We start from the raw sequence: 19,241 nt of genomic DNA on the forward strand, positions 1-19,241 counted from the left end.
CAGAGAATAGGCATGTGAGAACTCAATGGGGCATGGGGAAATACTTCCACCAGTGAACTTGCTCCTCTTAGAATTCCTAAGGTATAAACTCCCTTTAAAGGCCCTAACCAAAGGTCTGAGCCAGAGAACTGTCAAGTCAACCTGAGTTTTCACCTTGTCACTGTCCAGACAACCTGAGCCCTCACCTTTCTCTGGGAGGATAAAAGAAGGGCAGCATTGGGTCTGAGAGAATCTACTCTGATACAGAGTTGTGATATCAGGCAGGCTGAAAGGAAACCAGTCTGATTTAGGGAAAGACAAGAGCTGGAGGAGATTTAGAGCTCCCAAGAAACCTGCGCACAGAGGAAAAGATTTTACAGATCTTCTCCCAGAGAAGGATTATAATTAAGCAGACGACCAGACCCTCACCTTATAATTCTAACACACTGGATCATGAAAAGTTTCTTGGTTGAAACTTGTACCAGCAGAGAGAGTAATTACATTAATCGAAGTGTAGACCTTTCAAAGCACAAAAGTATATTTTAAGAAAAATGTATGTGGATCACCTGCAATGCAATAAAACTTTCATCTAAGGTATGTTATATCCTTTTCGTTCCAATACAGCTGACAAAAGAACTGTTCTAAAGCATAGGTCTAAGCATGTCAGTCTCCCTCAATAAATTCCAATGGTTTTTCTATTACTTATAGGATCAAATACAGACTTCTCCATTTGTCAATGTAAGTCCTTCACAGCTAGTTGGCACTCAACTACTTTTCCATTTTTATGTTTTTTCTTCCTCATACTTCTTTGGTCCAGAGAAACCAGTCTTTTTAGTATTCTTAATGAATGAATGTTGCATTCAATGGCCCTTTTCATCTTCCACTTCATACAATCCCTAGTTTCTAAGCTCAAAGCAAGCATCAGCTTTTAAAAGAAGACTCTTCTCATCCCTTCAATTGCTTAAACCCTTCCTTCAAAAACTTACCTTATGTATTTTGTAAATATTTATCCTTTATAGTCTCCCCTGATATAATGTAAAGTCCCTGATGTCATAAATTCATTTTGTATTTGTAGCACCTAGCACAATGCAAAAAGTAGATGCTTTATATATGTTTATTAAATGACTGAGTGGATTAAATTATCAAGTTAAAGTAGTCTTAGCCATGTGATTATTCCCACCATGGCCCCAAAGACAATGTATGTAAATATTTAAATTTATTAAAGTTTAAAATGTGTTTAAGAATATTTTCTGTAAATTAACTTAAAAAAATAAGAATAAAATTTTAAAATGGGAAAAATCTAAAACTTACTTAGTTCAATAACTATATTCAATAATAATATGGACACAGATTCAAATACAGATATAGATGCAAATAAAGATATATCGAAGACAATATGGCATAGTAGAAAGAATACTAGCTCAATAATCATAGGACCCTAGTTTAGATTCTATTTCTAATTTTTAGAAATGATATGAAGTCACTTAACCTCAGTATCCTTGTATGTAAAATAAAGAAATTGGATTGAATAATCTCTGATTTCTCTTCCAGCTCTAGATTCATCATCTTTCTCTCCCTCACTACCTCTAATTTATAAATGCATATCTATACATACATACATACATACATATGTATAGGTTTACATATATAGACAGGGTATGTGTGTGTATATGTCTATATGTGTATATATGCACACATATATACTTGTCTTTAAAGTTAACTGGGGGCAGTGAGAGGTTAAGGGATTTCCCTAGATTCACATAGAAGCATAAGTCAGAAGTAGAATTTGAACCCAAGTATTCCTGGATAGTTCTCTATCCGACTACAGCAAAATGCCTTTCAACTGTATATAAAAAAAAATGCATATATATATACATATATACATACATTACATACAAATATATACATGTATGTTTGTGTAAGTACATTCACACATATTTATGAAGTAAAAGTGTACAATCACTGAATATTTTAGAAGCTATACATACTTTAAGATCTGAAGCTTTGGCTACAATTGTTTCAGCTACTCTGAGAAGATCTCCAAATAATAATTTCTCTAAACTAGTGCCCCTAGGAAGGCCAAGTAGACGAAAAAGGTCAAGCCAGTGATCTGGAGAAAGATGCTCTCCTCTGACATATTTCAGAACAGGAACTACCATCTGCAAAAAAGCAATACACAAAAGGAAAAGTAATTATTTTTCATTTTATTGTTATTAGTCATCAAAATTTTAATTATTTTTCTTAATAAGCATTAAATAAAAAGCTTCACATTGAAACATATAGTCTTTATATAATTATTATAGTAAGAAATCAATTTCCTTTACCATATGATTTTTCATACAAGATATAAATCTCAATTTCATTATAATATATGATCTCCGGTAGAGGCCTGATATAGTCAACATTTTATTTGTGAGTTTACTGATACTGACAATGACTTACAGTTATTATTTTCATCTAAATTGTTAACAAGGAAAATAAGATTATGCTATTATTAATTTTCTACAATTATTTATTGACCAAAGAACCAAAGAAATATGTAGTCTTACTTAAAAAATAATGAAATCTAATTTAACCAGAGGACTTGATGCCATTTTAATACAAAAAAATACAAATTTTTCAAATAAAAATGAAAAACTTACAAAATAACTTACTTTATATTTGTCAACTTCTGATTGTAATTTGACTGTCATTACTGAATGTTCTTCCACTTTTCTCAGTCTGTCATGCCAAGTCATCAAAAATTCCTCAAAAACATAGATCTTGCTCCTATTAAAAATTACATATTTAATGGACATCACAAAATTATAATAAACATAGCAATGACATTTTAAAATCCACAAAAATCAAACCTAAAAGTAATCCAGTCTTCTTTAGCTTTTTCCTGAAATCCCTGATGAAATTCTTCATAAAGTTCCCAGACTTGTGCACAAGTCTCAATGTCTTTGGAGATGCTGTATGCCATGGAAAAGTTGGGCTCATCTATCCCAAAATGGTGACAGTCATCGCTAGAGAAAATAGACACAAATATTATTGGAATAAAAAAACCAAGACTGTAGTCATACAAAATTATTTGACTGTTTCCTTTTCTGAGAAACAACTGCTCAAAATCATAACTGTCTGAATATATCATATAAGCACTACTAACAAAAACTTGTATTTCATTAATATAAATATTTTTCAGCAAGAAAACAACTGAAAGGAATTTTGTTACTAATGAATTTAGAAATAGAAGATATTTAGGTACATGAAAATAGCAGATCTGTCTTATGAATTCAAAGTACTATCTCATGGAATACAGAATACTCCTAGTTATAACAAGATTTAATGCTATTAAAGAAACAAAATATTATGGCGCTAAAACTTCCATTCTGTCTCAAACACAGTAATTTTGTGCTGCTTTATGTGCCTGTATAGCTGCAATTTCAAAACTCAATCTATTTCTGGAATATAACTGGAACTTGAACATTATGCTTTGAAGTGGTTTTTTTTGGATATTAATTTAAATCTCCTAATTTTACACAAGGAAATAATATTTTAGTTTCTTAATATTCAAAATAAGCTTATTAGCTTTAAAGTGAAGAAATCAACATACACCAGTTTTTTCCTTATATTTTCAAGGTCATCAAATTCCACTTTTTTTTCCTTTATTGACTTTGCACTTCTCTCAAGAGCACCTTGTTGGCCTGTTTCAATAACATCATCACTGGGTTTTAGTTGATCCCAACGAGCTTTAAATTTTTCCAATTCTTGAAGGTAGACCTGAAGACGAGACTTCACATTTCCTTTCATCACTTCAATCTACAAAGATAATGCAGTTAAAAGAATTTAGAAAGCTAACTCCCGATTTAGAATCGCCAAAAAAAAAAAAACAAAAAAAACCCAGAATTCTCTATAGTGAATATTTACAAATATATGAATGTGTATGTGTGTGTGTGTGTGTGTTTGTGTGTACCTAAACAACATTCTTAACACACCCAATCAGAAGGCATTCAAATAGAGGATTAACAATCTCTCATCAACTGTACAAGGTTAAACAAGTCTTCCTAGAACATTTAGGAAAGCTACTCTAAAGATACAGGGAATATTATATTAAACTTAAAAGATATGGATATGTGAGTAAAGAAATTCAAAATCTCTCTGACATATGTTCATCTGTCAGTCAGTTAGCCCAGGTCAGAAAATTTGCTAAAGAGAAAAAAACTGAGATCAAACACATTTTCACATTAAATGAGAAAAATCCAAATTTCACTTTAATAAAATTTCTTACTTGATCTTTAATCATGAGTTGATGACTTTCCATCATTAATTCAAACTTATCCCACTTAGCTCTCAGGTTACTAATAGTTTCTAAACCTCCACCAGCCACGGTTCGTAAAAGTCTGTTTTTATCTTCAGCTTTTTGAAATAAAGGCAAAATCTAAATGTTGAAAAATATATATAAAATTAATGAGCTATAATACTTATAAAAACTGATTTATTAAATAATACTTTATTAGTTTCAAAGTAATCGAGTGTCTACATTATTTTTTTGATGAGGAAAAAACAAAATTCTTAAAACTTTCATTCTTCATTTTTGTTTTAAGAGTTATTATATTATATTAAAAGTAAAATCAAACTCTTAAGCACCCTCCAGTATTAAAGTGGGCATTATTCCTGCTCTTCACACACATTCAATACTCCATTTTTTGTCTCTGCGCCTGTGGCTACCACATTAGGACCCTAGATGCCTTAGAATCAGCCGGAGTCAGGATAAGCAAAAGCCTTTATTCTAGGTCTTTATGTATAGAAGTGAAGAGAGTGGACACATAAGATCTCTGTGACCTCACCTCTTCATCTCTCTCACCGAAGTGACTCTGGCTAGCCTCTTTGCACCTCCTAGTCCCTCCCATAATTCTCTGTATATACAAATGATATATATTAAAAAGTTAAAAGTTATTTATATATATATGTATGTATATATATATATATATACATACATATATATATAAATAACTTTTAACTTTTGAATTCCTACAAATAAGCAACAGAGTCAACTATTGAAAGATGTAGAGGACTAGAACTCTGGAAAAGTATACTTAAAGCAAAGATATTTACAACAGGGTGTTTACTCAGTATGACTGATGAGATAATGGTTCTCTACTTCACATATACTTAGTGTGATGTAATGGTTCTACAGTTGGCACATGCTCAGTGCATTGTAGTGATGTAATTATACTAAGGTATTTAAGGGTTTAGAGGGCTTGAAATAAGCAGACTCAAGTATGTGTGAGCTCGAGCTCAGACTCCAAACTCCAGAGAGATCCTCCAGAAAGCTAGCCAAGACACTACAGATAGGCATATGAATATGACCCCTATTCTACAACTTTACCAGAACTAGAACTTAAAATAGCTCCTTGAAGAATTTTGCTAATTATCTTCCCAAAATTTACATACTAAGATATAAAGGAATGAAAACAAAGGCATGTTGTTCAGATAATGATCAGGGAAAAGAAAAGACTATAATTAAGATCTCTCATCAGTTCTTACTCCATCTAATAGACCAACAACAGACAATAGATCACATCCATTTTTCTCTTCTATGATAATATTGGTTTGGAGGTTATCTAGTTCAATGCCCTCATTTGAAATATGAAGATAGTAAGGGTCAGGGGGAGAAGTGATTTGTCCAAAGTAAAAGGGTTGCTATTGCCAGAGCTTGGATTCAATACTAAGACTCTGACTCCAAAATACAGCTACTTTTCTAGTACTCTATGATGCCATAGCAAACTATACTGACCCTAGTAAGCTGTTTCCACAAAAAGCAAATAACCATTAAAAGCTGCATTCACTTCCCTCTCTGGTTCTGAGAAGAGAGAAAGGCTGGGATCTTCATGGAAAAGGAACTAAAATCCCCAACTGAGATTGGCTCTGTCCATAACTTTTCTAGTATCAGTGATCTGAGTTTTAAAATGTTGTTTAACAATGGACTGAAGAGAGACAGAAATGGAAAAAATCCAGATGGCCTTAATTTTATTAAGTTTATAATCCAGGAAGCCATCTACCAAAAGGAATGCAATGTGAAGATAATAAACAATTAGATGCATAACATCAGTAATAATAATAGTGAGCTCTGATTTTAATATATTTTACAAATTTTAGAAATTTATAAAAGTTGTATTAAAAATAATTTTATAATAAAATTTTATAAAACACTTTAACATAGGACATTAAAACAGTATTGTTTGTCATTTTCTTCTATAATGAATAAATAAAAATAATTTGTCTATTTCTAATAAATAATTTCACATTTTAAAAAGAAATCTCCTTGAAAGGTACTTACCTCTGGCTTCCTTTCTTGCAGCTTACTATATTCCAAGTTTGCATCACCTATTTCATCCACAGTTTGAGGCATAACTGTTAATACTTCCATAGCATCAGTGACAAATGAATCAATTTCATTTAAATGAGCTGAGTGGCAAAGAAATATAAGAAAAATACTAACATCTTAAGTCCAACTTCGGTTAATTATATTAACTTTCTGACAAAAATGCATCTACATGAAATGTATTACTTTCTATAAATGACACAACATTTTGGTTGCTTAATCACTTAATTATTGAAAGGAAAATATAATAAATGTCTATTGAATTTTTAACTGAATTAGATAAAAATCAAGATATAACTTCAAATAAATAATTTTAAATAATTCAAAAATATGCTGAAAATTTCAATAAAATCTAACAAAACAGATTTTGGTATCAAAGGGCAAGAGCAATTCTACCATATCTCTGTGTTATATCAATCTTACCTAAAAATCTTCAGTAAAAATTAGGAATTAAACCATGGAATATCACTATGACTCTACTGAAAACTATAACAAAAAATAGGTCTCGCTCTCAAAAGCAGGTGTATAATAACATGTTAATATTTTCTCTTTCAAATTTAAAATTAATTCTTTAATGAATTTAAATTCTTGAATAATTTTAAACAAACTATATTACTCAAGTCAAACCTTGATTTTTAATTTTATCTCAGCATATTTCATAAATAGCACGTCTACATGTCTACATTTAAAAAATTAAAATGACATGTCTACATTTAAAAAATTAAAATGAAAAAGGCTTTACCTTGTATAGACTTTCTCAAAGATATAACAAGAGCATCAAATAATTTCTGGATAAGATCATCAATCACAGTCTTCACAGGGTTGCAATTAATATTCAAACAATCTACTTTGACAGTGCTGAAAAAATCAAAATGACAGACTGTAAGATAAAGACTGGTGAAAGGAAACAATTATATTATTAAAAAAAAAAAAAAAAGTTAAAAATAAATCAACTTCTTCCGGCCAAGATGGCGCGTGGAAGCAGACAGCTGCTTAAGCTCCGTGTTTTCTCTCAGGACTTACTTCATGACAAGCCTCAGAATTAATGCTTGACCGGAAAAGAAACCCACAAATAATCACCAACAGAAGACATCCTTGAAATTCACCAGAGAAGGACTGTGTTTGCTTGGGGGAGGGGATGAACAGACTGGGTACAGACTGAGGGCAGGCAGCAAGCAAGCGGCAGACAGCTCACACTGCTCAGACCAGAAGGGGGAGGGGTGCAATCTCTTCTGTTTCTGCAAAACCACCTTTACCCCAGAGTGGATACTCCATCTTGGCAGCAAGCCAGGATCAGCAGAGAATATGTAAACAGTGGAGATAAAGAATAAAACCCCAGAAAGCCAGGTCTCTCGGAGCCCCGCCACCCCCATCCCCACCCAGAGTGACTCAACACATTCTTAGAGCCTCAGAGCACAGACACAGTGCAGCCATCGCTGTCCTGTTAGTGTCTCACTACTACTATAGTCTCCCTAAGTCTGTAGAGAAAGCCCGGTAATACCATCCAGCCCCATTTCCCCCACCCCCCGGAAACAGACTAATTGTTTCTCTTGTTGATTTATTTTCTTCAATTCCAGCTCAGACAAAATGAACAAAAAATTTAAAGGGGCTCTAACCATTGACAGCTTCTGTATGGAGAGAGAGCAGACTTCAAACCCTGAGGAGACTAAAAGCAGATTGTCGCCAGAGGAATCCCCTAAGGGGGATATGATCTGCTCCTCAATACACAAAGATATCATAGAAGAAATCAAAAAGGCTCTCACAAGAGAGCTAGAAGACAAATAGGAAAAGGAAAGGGAATCTTGGCAAGAGAGTCTAGAGAAGTCATCCAAATCATTGAAAAATAAAATTAGTGAGCTGGAAAAAGAAAACAGCTCTCTAAAAAATAAAATGGATGAATATGGAAAAAAATTCCATAGAAGATAAAAACTCAATTGGACAATTGCAAAAAGGTATTTAAAAAGTGAGTGAAAAAAATACATCATTGAAAATTAGACTCAAAGAAGTGAAAATGAATGACTCAAGGAGAAACCAAGAAATAGTCAAGCAAAACAGAAAAAGGAAACAATTGAAAAGAATGCCAAGTACCTTATTAGAAAGACAACAGATCTGGAAAACAGATCCAAGAGAGACAATTTGAGAATAATCAAACTCCCTGAAAAATGTGAGGAAAAAAAAAAGCCTGGACACTATTTTCCAGGAAATTATCAACCCAGATGTTTTAGAAACAGAGGGTAAAATAGACATTGAAAAAATTCATCGATCACCTACTGAAAGGGAACCTAAAATCAAAACACCAAGAAATATACTGGCCAAGTTCAAGAACCAAGAGATAAAGGAAAAATATTGGAAGCTGCTAGAAAAAACCAATTCAGATATGGAGGAGTCACAATAAGGATAACCCAGGATCTAGCAGCGTCCACATTACAGAAATGAAGGGCCTAGAACATGATATTCCGTAACGCTAAGGAACTTGGTATATAGCCAAGAATAATTTATCCAACAAAAATGACCATCGTTTTCCAGGGAAGAAGATGAACATTTAACAAAATAAATGAATTCCATCTATTCTTGATGAAAAAAACAGACTTGCACAAAATGTTTGATCTTCAAATACAGAACTCAAGAGATTTCTAAAATGGTAAAAAGAAATCTTGAGAACTATACTTCTGCCAAAAAAAAAAAAAATGTAAAAAAACACATGTATAATTTGTCCTAGAAACCAGAGGTGGAAAGGAAATTATATCAAAAAAGGGTAAAGTAGTGACACTACATCTCCTCATGAAGAGGCAAAGGTATCCTACTATATCTGAGAGAAAGAAAGGAGGGAGATGAACATAGTGCGTATCAATTGACATATTCAATTTATGGTGAAACTTCTTCCACTTCATTGAAAAGTGGGTGAAAAGGAATAAGCTAAGGGGAATTGAATACAGAAATTGTGAGGAAAAGGGGTAAAATAGGGGGAGGAATTTTAAGTTGGGGAAGGGATACTAAAAAGGGAGGGCAGTGAAAAATAAATGGTGCTCACAAGTTTAATACTGGGTAGGGAGGTAAGAGGGAAGCAAAGGGGAAAAGCATAAGCAGGGGGGTTAACAGGATGGCAAGCAATATAGAATTAGTCATTCTAACCATAAATGTGAATGGGGTAAACTCGCTCATAAAGAGGAAGCAGACTGGATTAAAAGCCAGAATCCTACTATATGTTGTTTACAGGAAACACACCTGAAACAGGGTGATACATTCAAACTAAAAGTAAAAGGGTGAAGCAGAACCTACAATGCTTCAGGTGAAGCCAAAAAAGCAGGGGAATCCATCCTCATCTCAGATCAAGCAAAACAAAAATTGATCTAATTAAAAGAGATAAGGAAGGGAACTATATCATGCTAATGGGTAGCATAGATAATGAAGCAGTATCAATATTAAACATATACACACCAAGTGGTGCAGCATCTAAATTCTTAAAAGAGAAATTAAGAGAGCTGCAAGAATAAATAGACAGCAAAACTATAATAGTGGGAGATCTCAACTTTGCACTCTCAGAATTAGATAAATCAAACCACAAAATAAATAAGAAAGAAGTCAAAAAGGTAAATAGAATACTAGAAAAGTTTGATATGATAGATTTGTGGCAAAAGCTAAATGGAGACAGAAAGGAGTACACTCTCTTCTCAGCAGTTCATGGAACCTATACAAAAATTGATCATATACTAGGACATAAAAACCTCAAAATCAAATGCAGTAAGGCAGAAATAGTAAATGCATCCTTTTCAGATCACAATGCAAGGAAAATTACATTCAATAAAAAGCCAGGGGAAAATAGACCAAAAAATAATTGGAAACTAAATAATCTCATACTAAAGAATGATTGGGTAAAACAGCAAATCATAGACATAATTAATAACGTCACCCAAGAAAATGACAATAATGAAACATCATACCAAAAATGTGTGGGATACAGCCAAAACAGTAATAAGGGGAAGTTTTATAAAATAGAGAAAGAGAAGGTCAATGAATTGGGCTTACAACTAAAAATGCTAGAAAAGGAAGAAATTAAAAAACCCCAGACAAACACGAAACTTGAAATTCAAAAAATAAAAGGGGAGATTAATAAAATTGAAAGTAAAAAAACTACTGAATTAACTAATAAAACTAAGAGTTGGTTCTAGGAAAAAAAACAACAAAATAGAAAAATCCTTAGTAAATCTGATTTAAAAAAAGGAAAGAGGAAAAGAAATTGAGAATCTTAAAAATGAAAAGGGAGAACTCACCACTAATAAAGAGGAAATTAGAACAAGAGTTAGCAGCTACTTTGCTCATCTTTATACCAATAAATTCGATAACTTAAATGAAATGGAAGAATACTTTCAAAAATATAGCTTGCAAAGATTAACAGAGGAAGAAGTAAATTGTCTAAACAGTCCCATTTCAGAAAAAGAAATAGAATAAGCTATTAACCAACTCCCTAAGAAAAAATCCCCAGGACCTGATGGATTTACATGTGAATTCTACCAGACATTTAAAGAACAACTAACTCCAATGCTATATAAACTATATGAAAAAAATAAGGATTGAAGGAGTCCTACCAAATTCCTTTTATGACACAGACATAGTACTGATACCTAAACCATGTAGGCTGAAAACAGAGAAAGAAAATTATACACCAATCTCCCTAATGAATTTGATGCTAAAATCTTAAAGAAAATATTAGCAAAAAGACTACAGAAAATCATCCCCAGGATAATACACTATGACCAAGTAGGATTTATTCTAGGAATGCAGGGCTGATTCACTATTAGGAAAACTATTAGCATAATCAACCATATCAATAACCAAATTAACAAAAACCATATGATCATCTCAATAGATGCAGAAAAAGCATTTGATAAAATCCAACATCCATTCCTACTAAAAGCACTTGAGAATATAGGAATAAATGGACTAATCCATAAAATAATAAGGAGCATATATTTAAAACCGTCAGTAAACATCATATGTAATGGTGATAAACTGGAACCTTTCCAGTAAGATTACGAGTAAAACAAGGTTGCCCACTATCACCATTACTATGCAATACTGTACTAGAAACGCTAGCATCGACAATAAGAGCCGAGAAAGAAATTCAAGGAATTAGAGTAGGTAATGAGGAAATCAAACTATCACTCTTTGCAGATGACATGATGGTATACTTAGAGAACCCCAAAGGCTCTGCTAAAAAGCTATTAGAAATAATTCAGAACTTTAGCAAAGTTCTAGGATACAAAATAAATCCACATAAATCCTCAGCATTTTTATACATTACCAACAAAATCCAAGAGCAAGAGATACAAAGAGAAATCCCATTCACAATAACTGTCAATAGTATAAAATATTTGGGAATATATATACCAAAGGAAAGTCAGGAATTATATGAGCAAAATTACAAAACACTTGCCACAAAAATAAAGTCAGATTTAAATAATTGGAAAGACATTAAATGCTCTTGATTAGGGCGAGTGAACATAATAAAGATGACGATACTCCCAAAACTAATATATTTATTTAGTGCTATACCAATCAGACTCCCAAGAAACTATTTTAATGACCTAGAAAAAATAACAAAAAAATTCATATGGAAGAACAAAAAAATCAAGAATTTCAAGGGAAGTAATGAAAAAAAAATCAAATGAAGGTAGCCTAGCTGTACCTGATCTAGAACTATATTATAAAGCAGCGGTCACCAAAATTATTTGGTATTGGCTAAGAAATAGACTAGTTGTTCAGTGGAATAGGTTAGGTTCACAGGACAAAATAGTGAATAAAAATAGCAATCTAGTGTTTGACAAACCCAAAGATCCCAACTTTTGGGATAAGAATTCATTATTTGACAAAAATTTCTGGGAAAACTAGAAATTAGTATGGCAGAAATTAGGCATAGACCCACACTTAACACTACATACTAAGATAATATCAAAATAGGTTCATGATTTAGGCATAAAGAATGAGATCATAAATAAATTAGAGGAACATAGGATAGTTTGCCTCTCAGACTTGTGGAGGAGGAAGGAATTTGTGACCAAAGGAGAACTAGAGATCATTATTGATCACAAAATAGAAAATTTTGATTACATCAAATTAAGAAGCTTTTATACAAACAAAACTAATGCAAACAAGATTAGAAGGGAAGTAACAAATTGGGAAAACATTTTTTCAGTTAAAGATTCTGAAAAGGCCTCATCTCCAAAATATACAGAGGATTGACTCTAATTTATAAGAAATCAAGCCATTCTCCAATTGAAAAATGGTCAAAGGATATGAACAGACAATTTTCAGATGATGAAATTGAAACTATTTCCACTCATATGAAAGAGTGTTCCAAATCACTATTGATCAGAGAAATGCAAATTAAGACAACTCTTGAGATACCACTACACACCTGTCAGATTGGCTAACATGACAGGAACAAATAATGATGAATGTTGGAGGGAATGTGGGAAAACTGGGACACTGATGCATTGTTGGTGGAATTGTGAAAGAATCCAACAATTCTGGAAAGCAATCTGGAATTATGCCCAAAAAGTTATCAAACTGTGCATACCCTTTGATCCAGCAGTGCTACTCCTGGGCTTATATCCCAAGGAAATACTAAAGAAGGGAAAGGGTAGGGGGCAGCTAGGTGGTGCAGTGGATAAAGCACCAGCCCTGAATTCAGGAGGACCCGAGTTCAAATCTGGTCTCAGACACTTAACACTTCCTAGCTGTGTGACCCTGGGCAAGTCACTTAACCCCAGCCTCAAAAAAAAAAAAAAAAAAAAAAAAAAAAAAAAGAAGGGGAAAGGGATATTTGTAATATGCTGTTGTCTCCAGAAGCTGCTGATCGCTCTCTGGGAGGAAATCTGCTGTGTCAACTCAAATCTCTTCGGACAGAATTCTTCTTCCTGTAGAGAGCCGACCTTCCCTTCCTGCAGAGAGCAGCCTCAAGTCTGGTCCAGAAACAACTCCCTTTTTCTTCCAGAGCTGCCCTCTTTATCCTCCCAGAGAATGGGCGTGGGATAATGCAAGGGCTTCTGGGAAGAACTACTTCAACCAATGAACTTACTCCTCCTAAGCATGCGAGGTCTTCCCCAGGAAAGGCCTGAACTAGACAATTGTCAAGTACCGACTTAGCACTTAGTAAGAACCTAATATCTCATTATCTCATTACCACTTAGTAAGAACCTAACAGATCTGTATATGCCAAAATGTTTGTGGCAGCCCTTTTTGTAGTGGCTAGAAACTGGAAAATGAATGGATGCCCATCAACTGGAGAATGGTTGGGTAAATTATGGTATATGAATGCTATGGAATATTATTGTTCTGTAAGAAATGACCAGCAGGATGAATACAGAGAGGCTTGGAGGGACTTACATCAACTGATGCTGAGTGAAATGAGCAGAACTAGGAGATTATACACTTCAACAACAATACTTTATGAGGATATGTTCTGATGGAAGTGGATATCTTCAACATAGAGAAGAGCTAATCCGATTCTAATTGATCAATGATGGACAGAGTCAGCTACACCCAGAAAAGGAACACTGGGAAATGAATGTAAACTGTTAGCATTTTTTTGTTTTTTCTCCCCAAGTTATTTTTACCTTCCAAATTCAATACTTCCTTTGCAACAACAACAACAACAACAACAACAACAACAACAACAACAACAACAACAACAACAACAAAATTTGGTTCTGCACATATATATTGTACCTAGGTATACTATAACATATTTAATATGTATGGGAATATGTATGGGAATGTATGCCATCTAGGGGAGGGCGTGGAGGGAAGGAGGGGAAAAATTCGGAACAGAAGGGAGTACAAGGGATAATGTTGTAAAAAAATTACCTATACATATGTACTGTCAAAAAATGTTTTAATTATAAAATTAATTCTAAAATAAATAAATAAATAAATCAGAAGGGGGCAGTCAAATGATACAGTGGATAGAAAACCAGCCCTGAAATAAGGAGGATCTGAATTCAAATCTGTCCTCAAATACTTAACATTTATTAACCATATGACTCTAGACAAGTCACTTACCTCAACTGTCTCTGGGAAAAAAACCAACGAAAAACATTAAATAAATAAATGAATGAATGAATGAATCAGAAGTTTTGCACAGCTTTTAAGTAACAAGAGAATTAAGTGGAAGAAACAATATGCTTACTTTAGTAAGCAGAATATATATAACCATAAAATAATAAAAACAATTACTACATTAATTGTAAAGGAAAATAACCAAATAATGAAACTTAATGCTGCCTAATTATAATAACCAACTTTGGCCCTAAAGAAGAAATGATAAAATGTATTTTTCTTCTTTCACTACAGTAGCAGAAGATTATAAATGTGGAATGTTACATATAAATATACAAGTGAACACAATTGTTTTCATTATCCTAAATAAACCCTTTTTTAAAAAATCTGTTTAATTGTTACAAGAAATGGTTTGTAGGGGAAAAGAATAAATTCAAAAATAAATGTGACCAAAAATGGGCATCAATAAAAATAAAATAAACTTTTGAGAAGTGATTTTATGTTTGTCTCATAATCTGAATTACTTCCTAAAGAAGTATCACCTTATTTCCTCCAGCAAAGAATGATCTCTACAGGGGAAAAGTACTTTATATTATATGCACATATATCTGAAATATGAAACACATATACTAAAGTAAATGTATTATATGTTCAATATTAAATATATATATATTTAAATTACAAATATAAATGTGTATATGTATATAAATATGTATACATTTATACATGCATATCTAACCTCATATTTAACCATTTCAACTATATTTTATACATTTCCTTTGAAATGCTTTCCTTGAAAATCATACCTTGCCAAACCCCAAACTTTTGTAGATAAATGACATTGATGAAAGTCAATACTATGTTAACTGATTCCACTACAAATTGGTGTTATCTAACTTCAAATTTTTTTTATATCTTCCAAGATTGCTTTCCACCTTTTCAGGAGTTTTTTTCAATCTAAATCTATCCAGTTTCAAGTCCTTTTCACCATTCTATGTCAGTAGAGTTGATCTGCTACTTTATTGAAAAAAGTCAAAGCTGTCATTTCTCTCCTCTTCTTTCACCTCTCAAAACCATTCTGCATTGTCTTATTGCTCTAGTCTTTGTTGAAGCATCCCTTCTCTTTGCCAAGAATAATCTCCTTTATACTTTTGCCCCTGAATGAATTCCTTTCTGTATCACAGTATTATCTCTCTCTGTCTGTCTCTCTTTCTCTGCCTCTGTCTGTCTGTCTGTCTGTCTCATTAAGTATTTCTTTATCAACAGATGTCTCAATAGAGAATTCTAGGAAGACGCTGCAGTAGGTCAGAAAATTTCAGCCTCTCCAGATTTCCCCCACAAACAAAACAAAATTGCTTCTCAGGGTGAACATTAGACCAAGTTAAAAAAAATAATAACAATAAGACTTGAGGCAGAACAGTGGTCCTCCTGGGACCACAAAGAAGATCCGAAGAAAACCTCAGGTTTGACCAGTGTGAAATATAAACATCTCCAGGTAAGCTCCAATAAGGAGCCTAGGGTTCAGAGGAGCATCACCCCAACCACAGGAACATTCACTTCCCAGACAGTGTGGAATGAGAAAGAACCAGCACATTGTGGTTGAATGCAGAAGCAGTGGGGCAAGGAAGATATTGGCTTCAGGCACTTACAAGCAGGTAGAGTTCTTGGTTTGGGGTTCCAGACCAGAAGGGAGAACAGAAATGAGGTCAGAGACACCATCCACCTCGCCTCAAGACTAGAGGTGAATACACTAACAAGCTCTTATCGCCCCCCCCCCAAAAAAAAAACAACAGACAGAGGAGAAAAAAACAACTATGGAAAGAAAGGAAACTCACACTGTATTAATAACGAAATTAAATATGCTGGAGCTACAATTAAAATTGCAAGACTTAGCAGCAGATACAATAAAAGAACCCATGTCCTAGAATATTATAAATCTACAATCAAAAGAACTAGGGTTACAGCCAAAAACAATATAACCATCAAAATCAGGTATAATATAGAATTTTTAAATGGATTTCAGATTTTCAGGAATTTGTTGCAAACAAACCTGAACTCAATAGAAAATTTGATAAATAAGAGCCAACATCGAAACTAATTTTAAGAGACCCAATAAAGACAAACTTAAATGTTTTATTTGTGGAAATTTAAATCATATATCTAAGATCATTATTTTTAATTAGGTATATAAAAGAAAGATTGAGATAGAACTGAGTATGATATGACTAAAAAGCAAACCATGTAGTAAAAGATAAAAATAATAATCATACTATAGAAATGAGCTTCAAGAGCAAGAACAAACAGAGAGGAATTAAATGGGGGAGGAGGGCTGATAATTCTGAAATCCTACTCACATGGGAATGAGTTAAAAAAGGAATGAAATAGTTATATAGACAAATATCAAGATATAAATATAGACTTGCCTAGAAAGGCATAATGCCTTCCATCATCCTGAGAGAAAATGAGAAAATACAGGTTTGTGGAGTGGGATAATTTGTGTAAATTAGCTTCTTTTCAATTAACCTCATCCTATTTATTATAAGAGGTTCTAAGTCTTTCTGAATACCCTTTTCTGCAAAAGGGCTTAAAAATGGCCTTTCTGCTATCTTTAGTTTTCATCTTTACAATAAATTCATTCTTAGTATGACACAATTCTTTCACATTTTCATATTAATCATAACTATATGAAAAGAAAGTTCAATTCTACAATCTAAAATGGAAATAATCACTATTAGATTATTTATAGTGTTATTGTGAAAAAAGCACTTTGCCAATCTTAAAAGTTCTATGTAAATAGGATTCGTGATTATTACTGTTTGATAATGAAAGACTCAGTATGTTTGGGTTGCAGGAAGGCAGCAAATAAAACTTCTCATGGTATCCTTTTGGAGATGTGAGCTAGACCAGAATAGTGTTAGGTAGATAGAACTAAATGAATGAAGGTAACCCAAAAAGCATTAATGGACAGATAAAAATATTGATGAAGATCTACTGTAGAATGTCCTAAGTCTTTGGTCTTGCTTTTTGTTAAATTTCATCAATTTAAACGTTATCTCTATAGCATTCAGCTATGCAGACAAACCAATAAATATTATATCCATGATACTTCTCAAATTTGTAGTTAACATGAAAAATAATATATTAAATTAGAATCAGGAGGAAAACTTTCAATGGCCTCAAAAAAAGAACTCATAGACTAATAAAATGAAAATAGTATTGTTAAATCTATTTAGGTTCACAAAAAAATTAACTTTACTATTAAAGTTTGAAATAAATATGACATAACTAAACAGTAGCTCATGTGAAAATAAAAAATGTGTAGGTTGCAGTAGATAAGGCTAATATGTATCGTTAGTATAATACTTATGTTAAAAATATTATTGCAATCTTGTACAGTAACAATAGAAGCATATTATCCAGAATGCGAGAAGTAATCATTTCACTACCCTTTGTAAGAAAGTATATGCAATTTTACTTGTCAAAATCAGGCTCAATCCCAGAAATGCAACCATAATTGTGAAAGAAAAGAAACATATTATATGAGAACCATTTGCTATCATTATCCCCATATTAAAGATGGGAAATGAGGCAGGCAGAGGTTATGCAATTTCTCCAGAGTCACAAAGCCACTAAGTGTCTAAGTTATATTATGAAGTCAGTTCATCTTGACTCCAGAACAAATATTTTATCCTCTAGGTCAACAATTAGAGCTATTCAGAATGGAATGGAGTTTCTATTCAAATGATAGATTTCTCATTAAAGTTCCTCTAGCAAAAGATAGAGAACTCCTCAGGTAGAGAGAGTGTAGTGGGGATTCTTTTCAAAGTAATGAACAGAACTATAAATGATGTCAGATATCCACTCACAGATGAGAGTGATTAGATAGTTTTATGTGGCTCCAAAGGACAAACCTAAAATCAAATGGTAGAAGTTTCAGGAAGATAAGTATGTACTCAAAGTCACCTCCAAATAATCAGAATTAAGAAAATAAAATGGAATAGTCTGCTTTTTCATAAGTAAGATTCTTATAAGAAGAAATGTTCAATAAAGCTAAATTGAACACTGCTTTTTAATGTTAGAAAAGATTTATTTCAGATAAGGTAGGAGAAGAAATGACCACTAATGTCCTTTCATAGTTCTAAAATTATATGATTGGAGAGTGCTATAAGTAAAATTCACTATTTTACCACTAAAAATACATTTAACATTTTTTATAAGAAATAAGGAAAATCTTTATATGAATAGAATGTCTACTTAGAAAATAAGTCAGCAAAATGTATCCTGATAATTTCAGTAAATATAAAGATCAATAATTTAACTTTACCGTAGTTTATACAAAAGGATCATGAAGTACCCTAAGTCCAAAAGTTGAAAACTTAAAACAGAAGGGTAGAAAGTGATGGAAAGTAGTCAATATTTCCATTTCTTGCAAGAGAGAAGTGGAGTTATCTACTTGCTTTCTTTAGTTTTCAGGATACAACTAGTTGCTGAATGGATAATCTGTTTAGATAAACTAAATTACAAATTAGTTAATTTTGAATACAGACTTAATCCTAAAATGGCCAGCTTTTATGAAAATTCAGATGCTCAGCAGAACTGAAGTGAAAGATACACCAAAAAAGAGGCTCATTAAAATCTATTAATCAGAAAAAGAAATAATAACTGAAGTTGCTCAATAATTTTTAAAGGAATACTAATGAATTAGTTTGGAGAACATAATTAGAATAATGTCTCATTCTAAGAATATAATTTTATGGTTTTTTTTCAAATATTTTCTCCATATAATAGTTTTAGGAACTGGTTATCTAAGCTGTAGAGATTTATTCTAAGAACACAT

At 32.6% G+C, this 19,241-nt stretch overlaps 1 protein-coding gene across 3 annotated transcripts in view; it reads right to left on the bottom strand.

Moving 5' to 3' along the window:
* Positions 1-19,241, bottom strand: part of DYNC2H1 (dynein cytoplasmic 2 heavy chain 1) — a 394,253-nt gene that overhangs the window by 310,276 nt on the left and 64,736 nt on the right. For all 3 annotated transcript variants that reach the window (XM_074304391.1, XM_074304390.1, XM_074304389.1), the window contains exons 19-25: positions 7,089-7,204; positions 6,302-6,429; positions 4,250-4,399; positions 3,575-3,780; positions 2,832-2,987; positions 2,634-2,748; positions 1,968-2,138 (exon numbers count right to left, since the gene is read on the bottom strand). In XM_074304391.1, the coding sequence (XP_074160492.1) occupies positions 1,968-2,138; positions 2,634-2,748; positions 2,832-2,987; positions 3,575-3,780; positions 4,250-4,399; positions 6,302-6,429; positions 7,089-7,204 (1,042 nt within the window). The remainder of the gene's footprint in view (positions 1-1,967; positions 2,139-2,633; positions 2,749-2,831; positions 2,988-3,574; positions 3,781-4,249; positions 4,400-6,301; positions 6,430-7,088; positions 7,205-19,241) is intronic.

Source organism: Sminthopsis crassicaudata, chromosome 3 (genome assembly GCF_048593235.1).
Source record: "Sminthopsis crassicaudata isolate SCR6 chromosome 3, ASM4859323v1, whole genome shotgun sequence".
In the NCBI taxonomy this organism is placed as follows: Eukaryota; Metazoa; Chordata; class Mammalia; order Dasyuromorphia; family Dasyuridae; genus Sminthopsis; species Sminthopsis crassicaudata.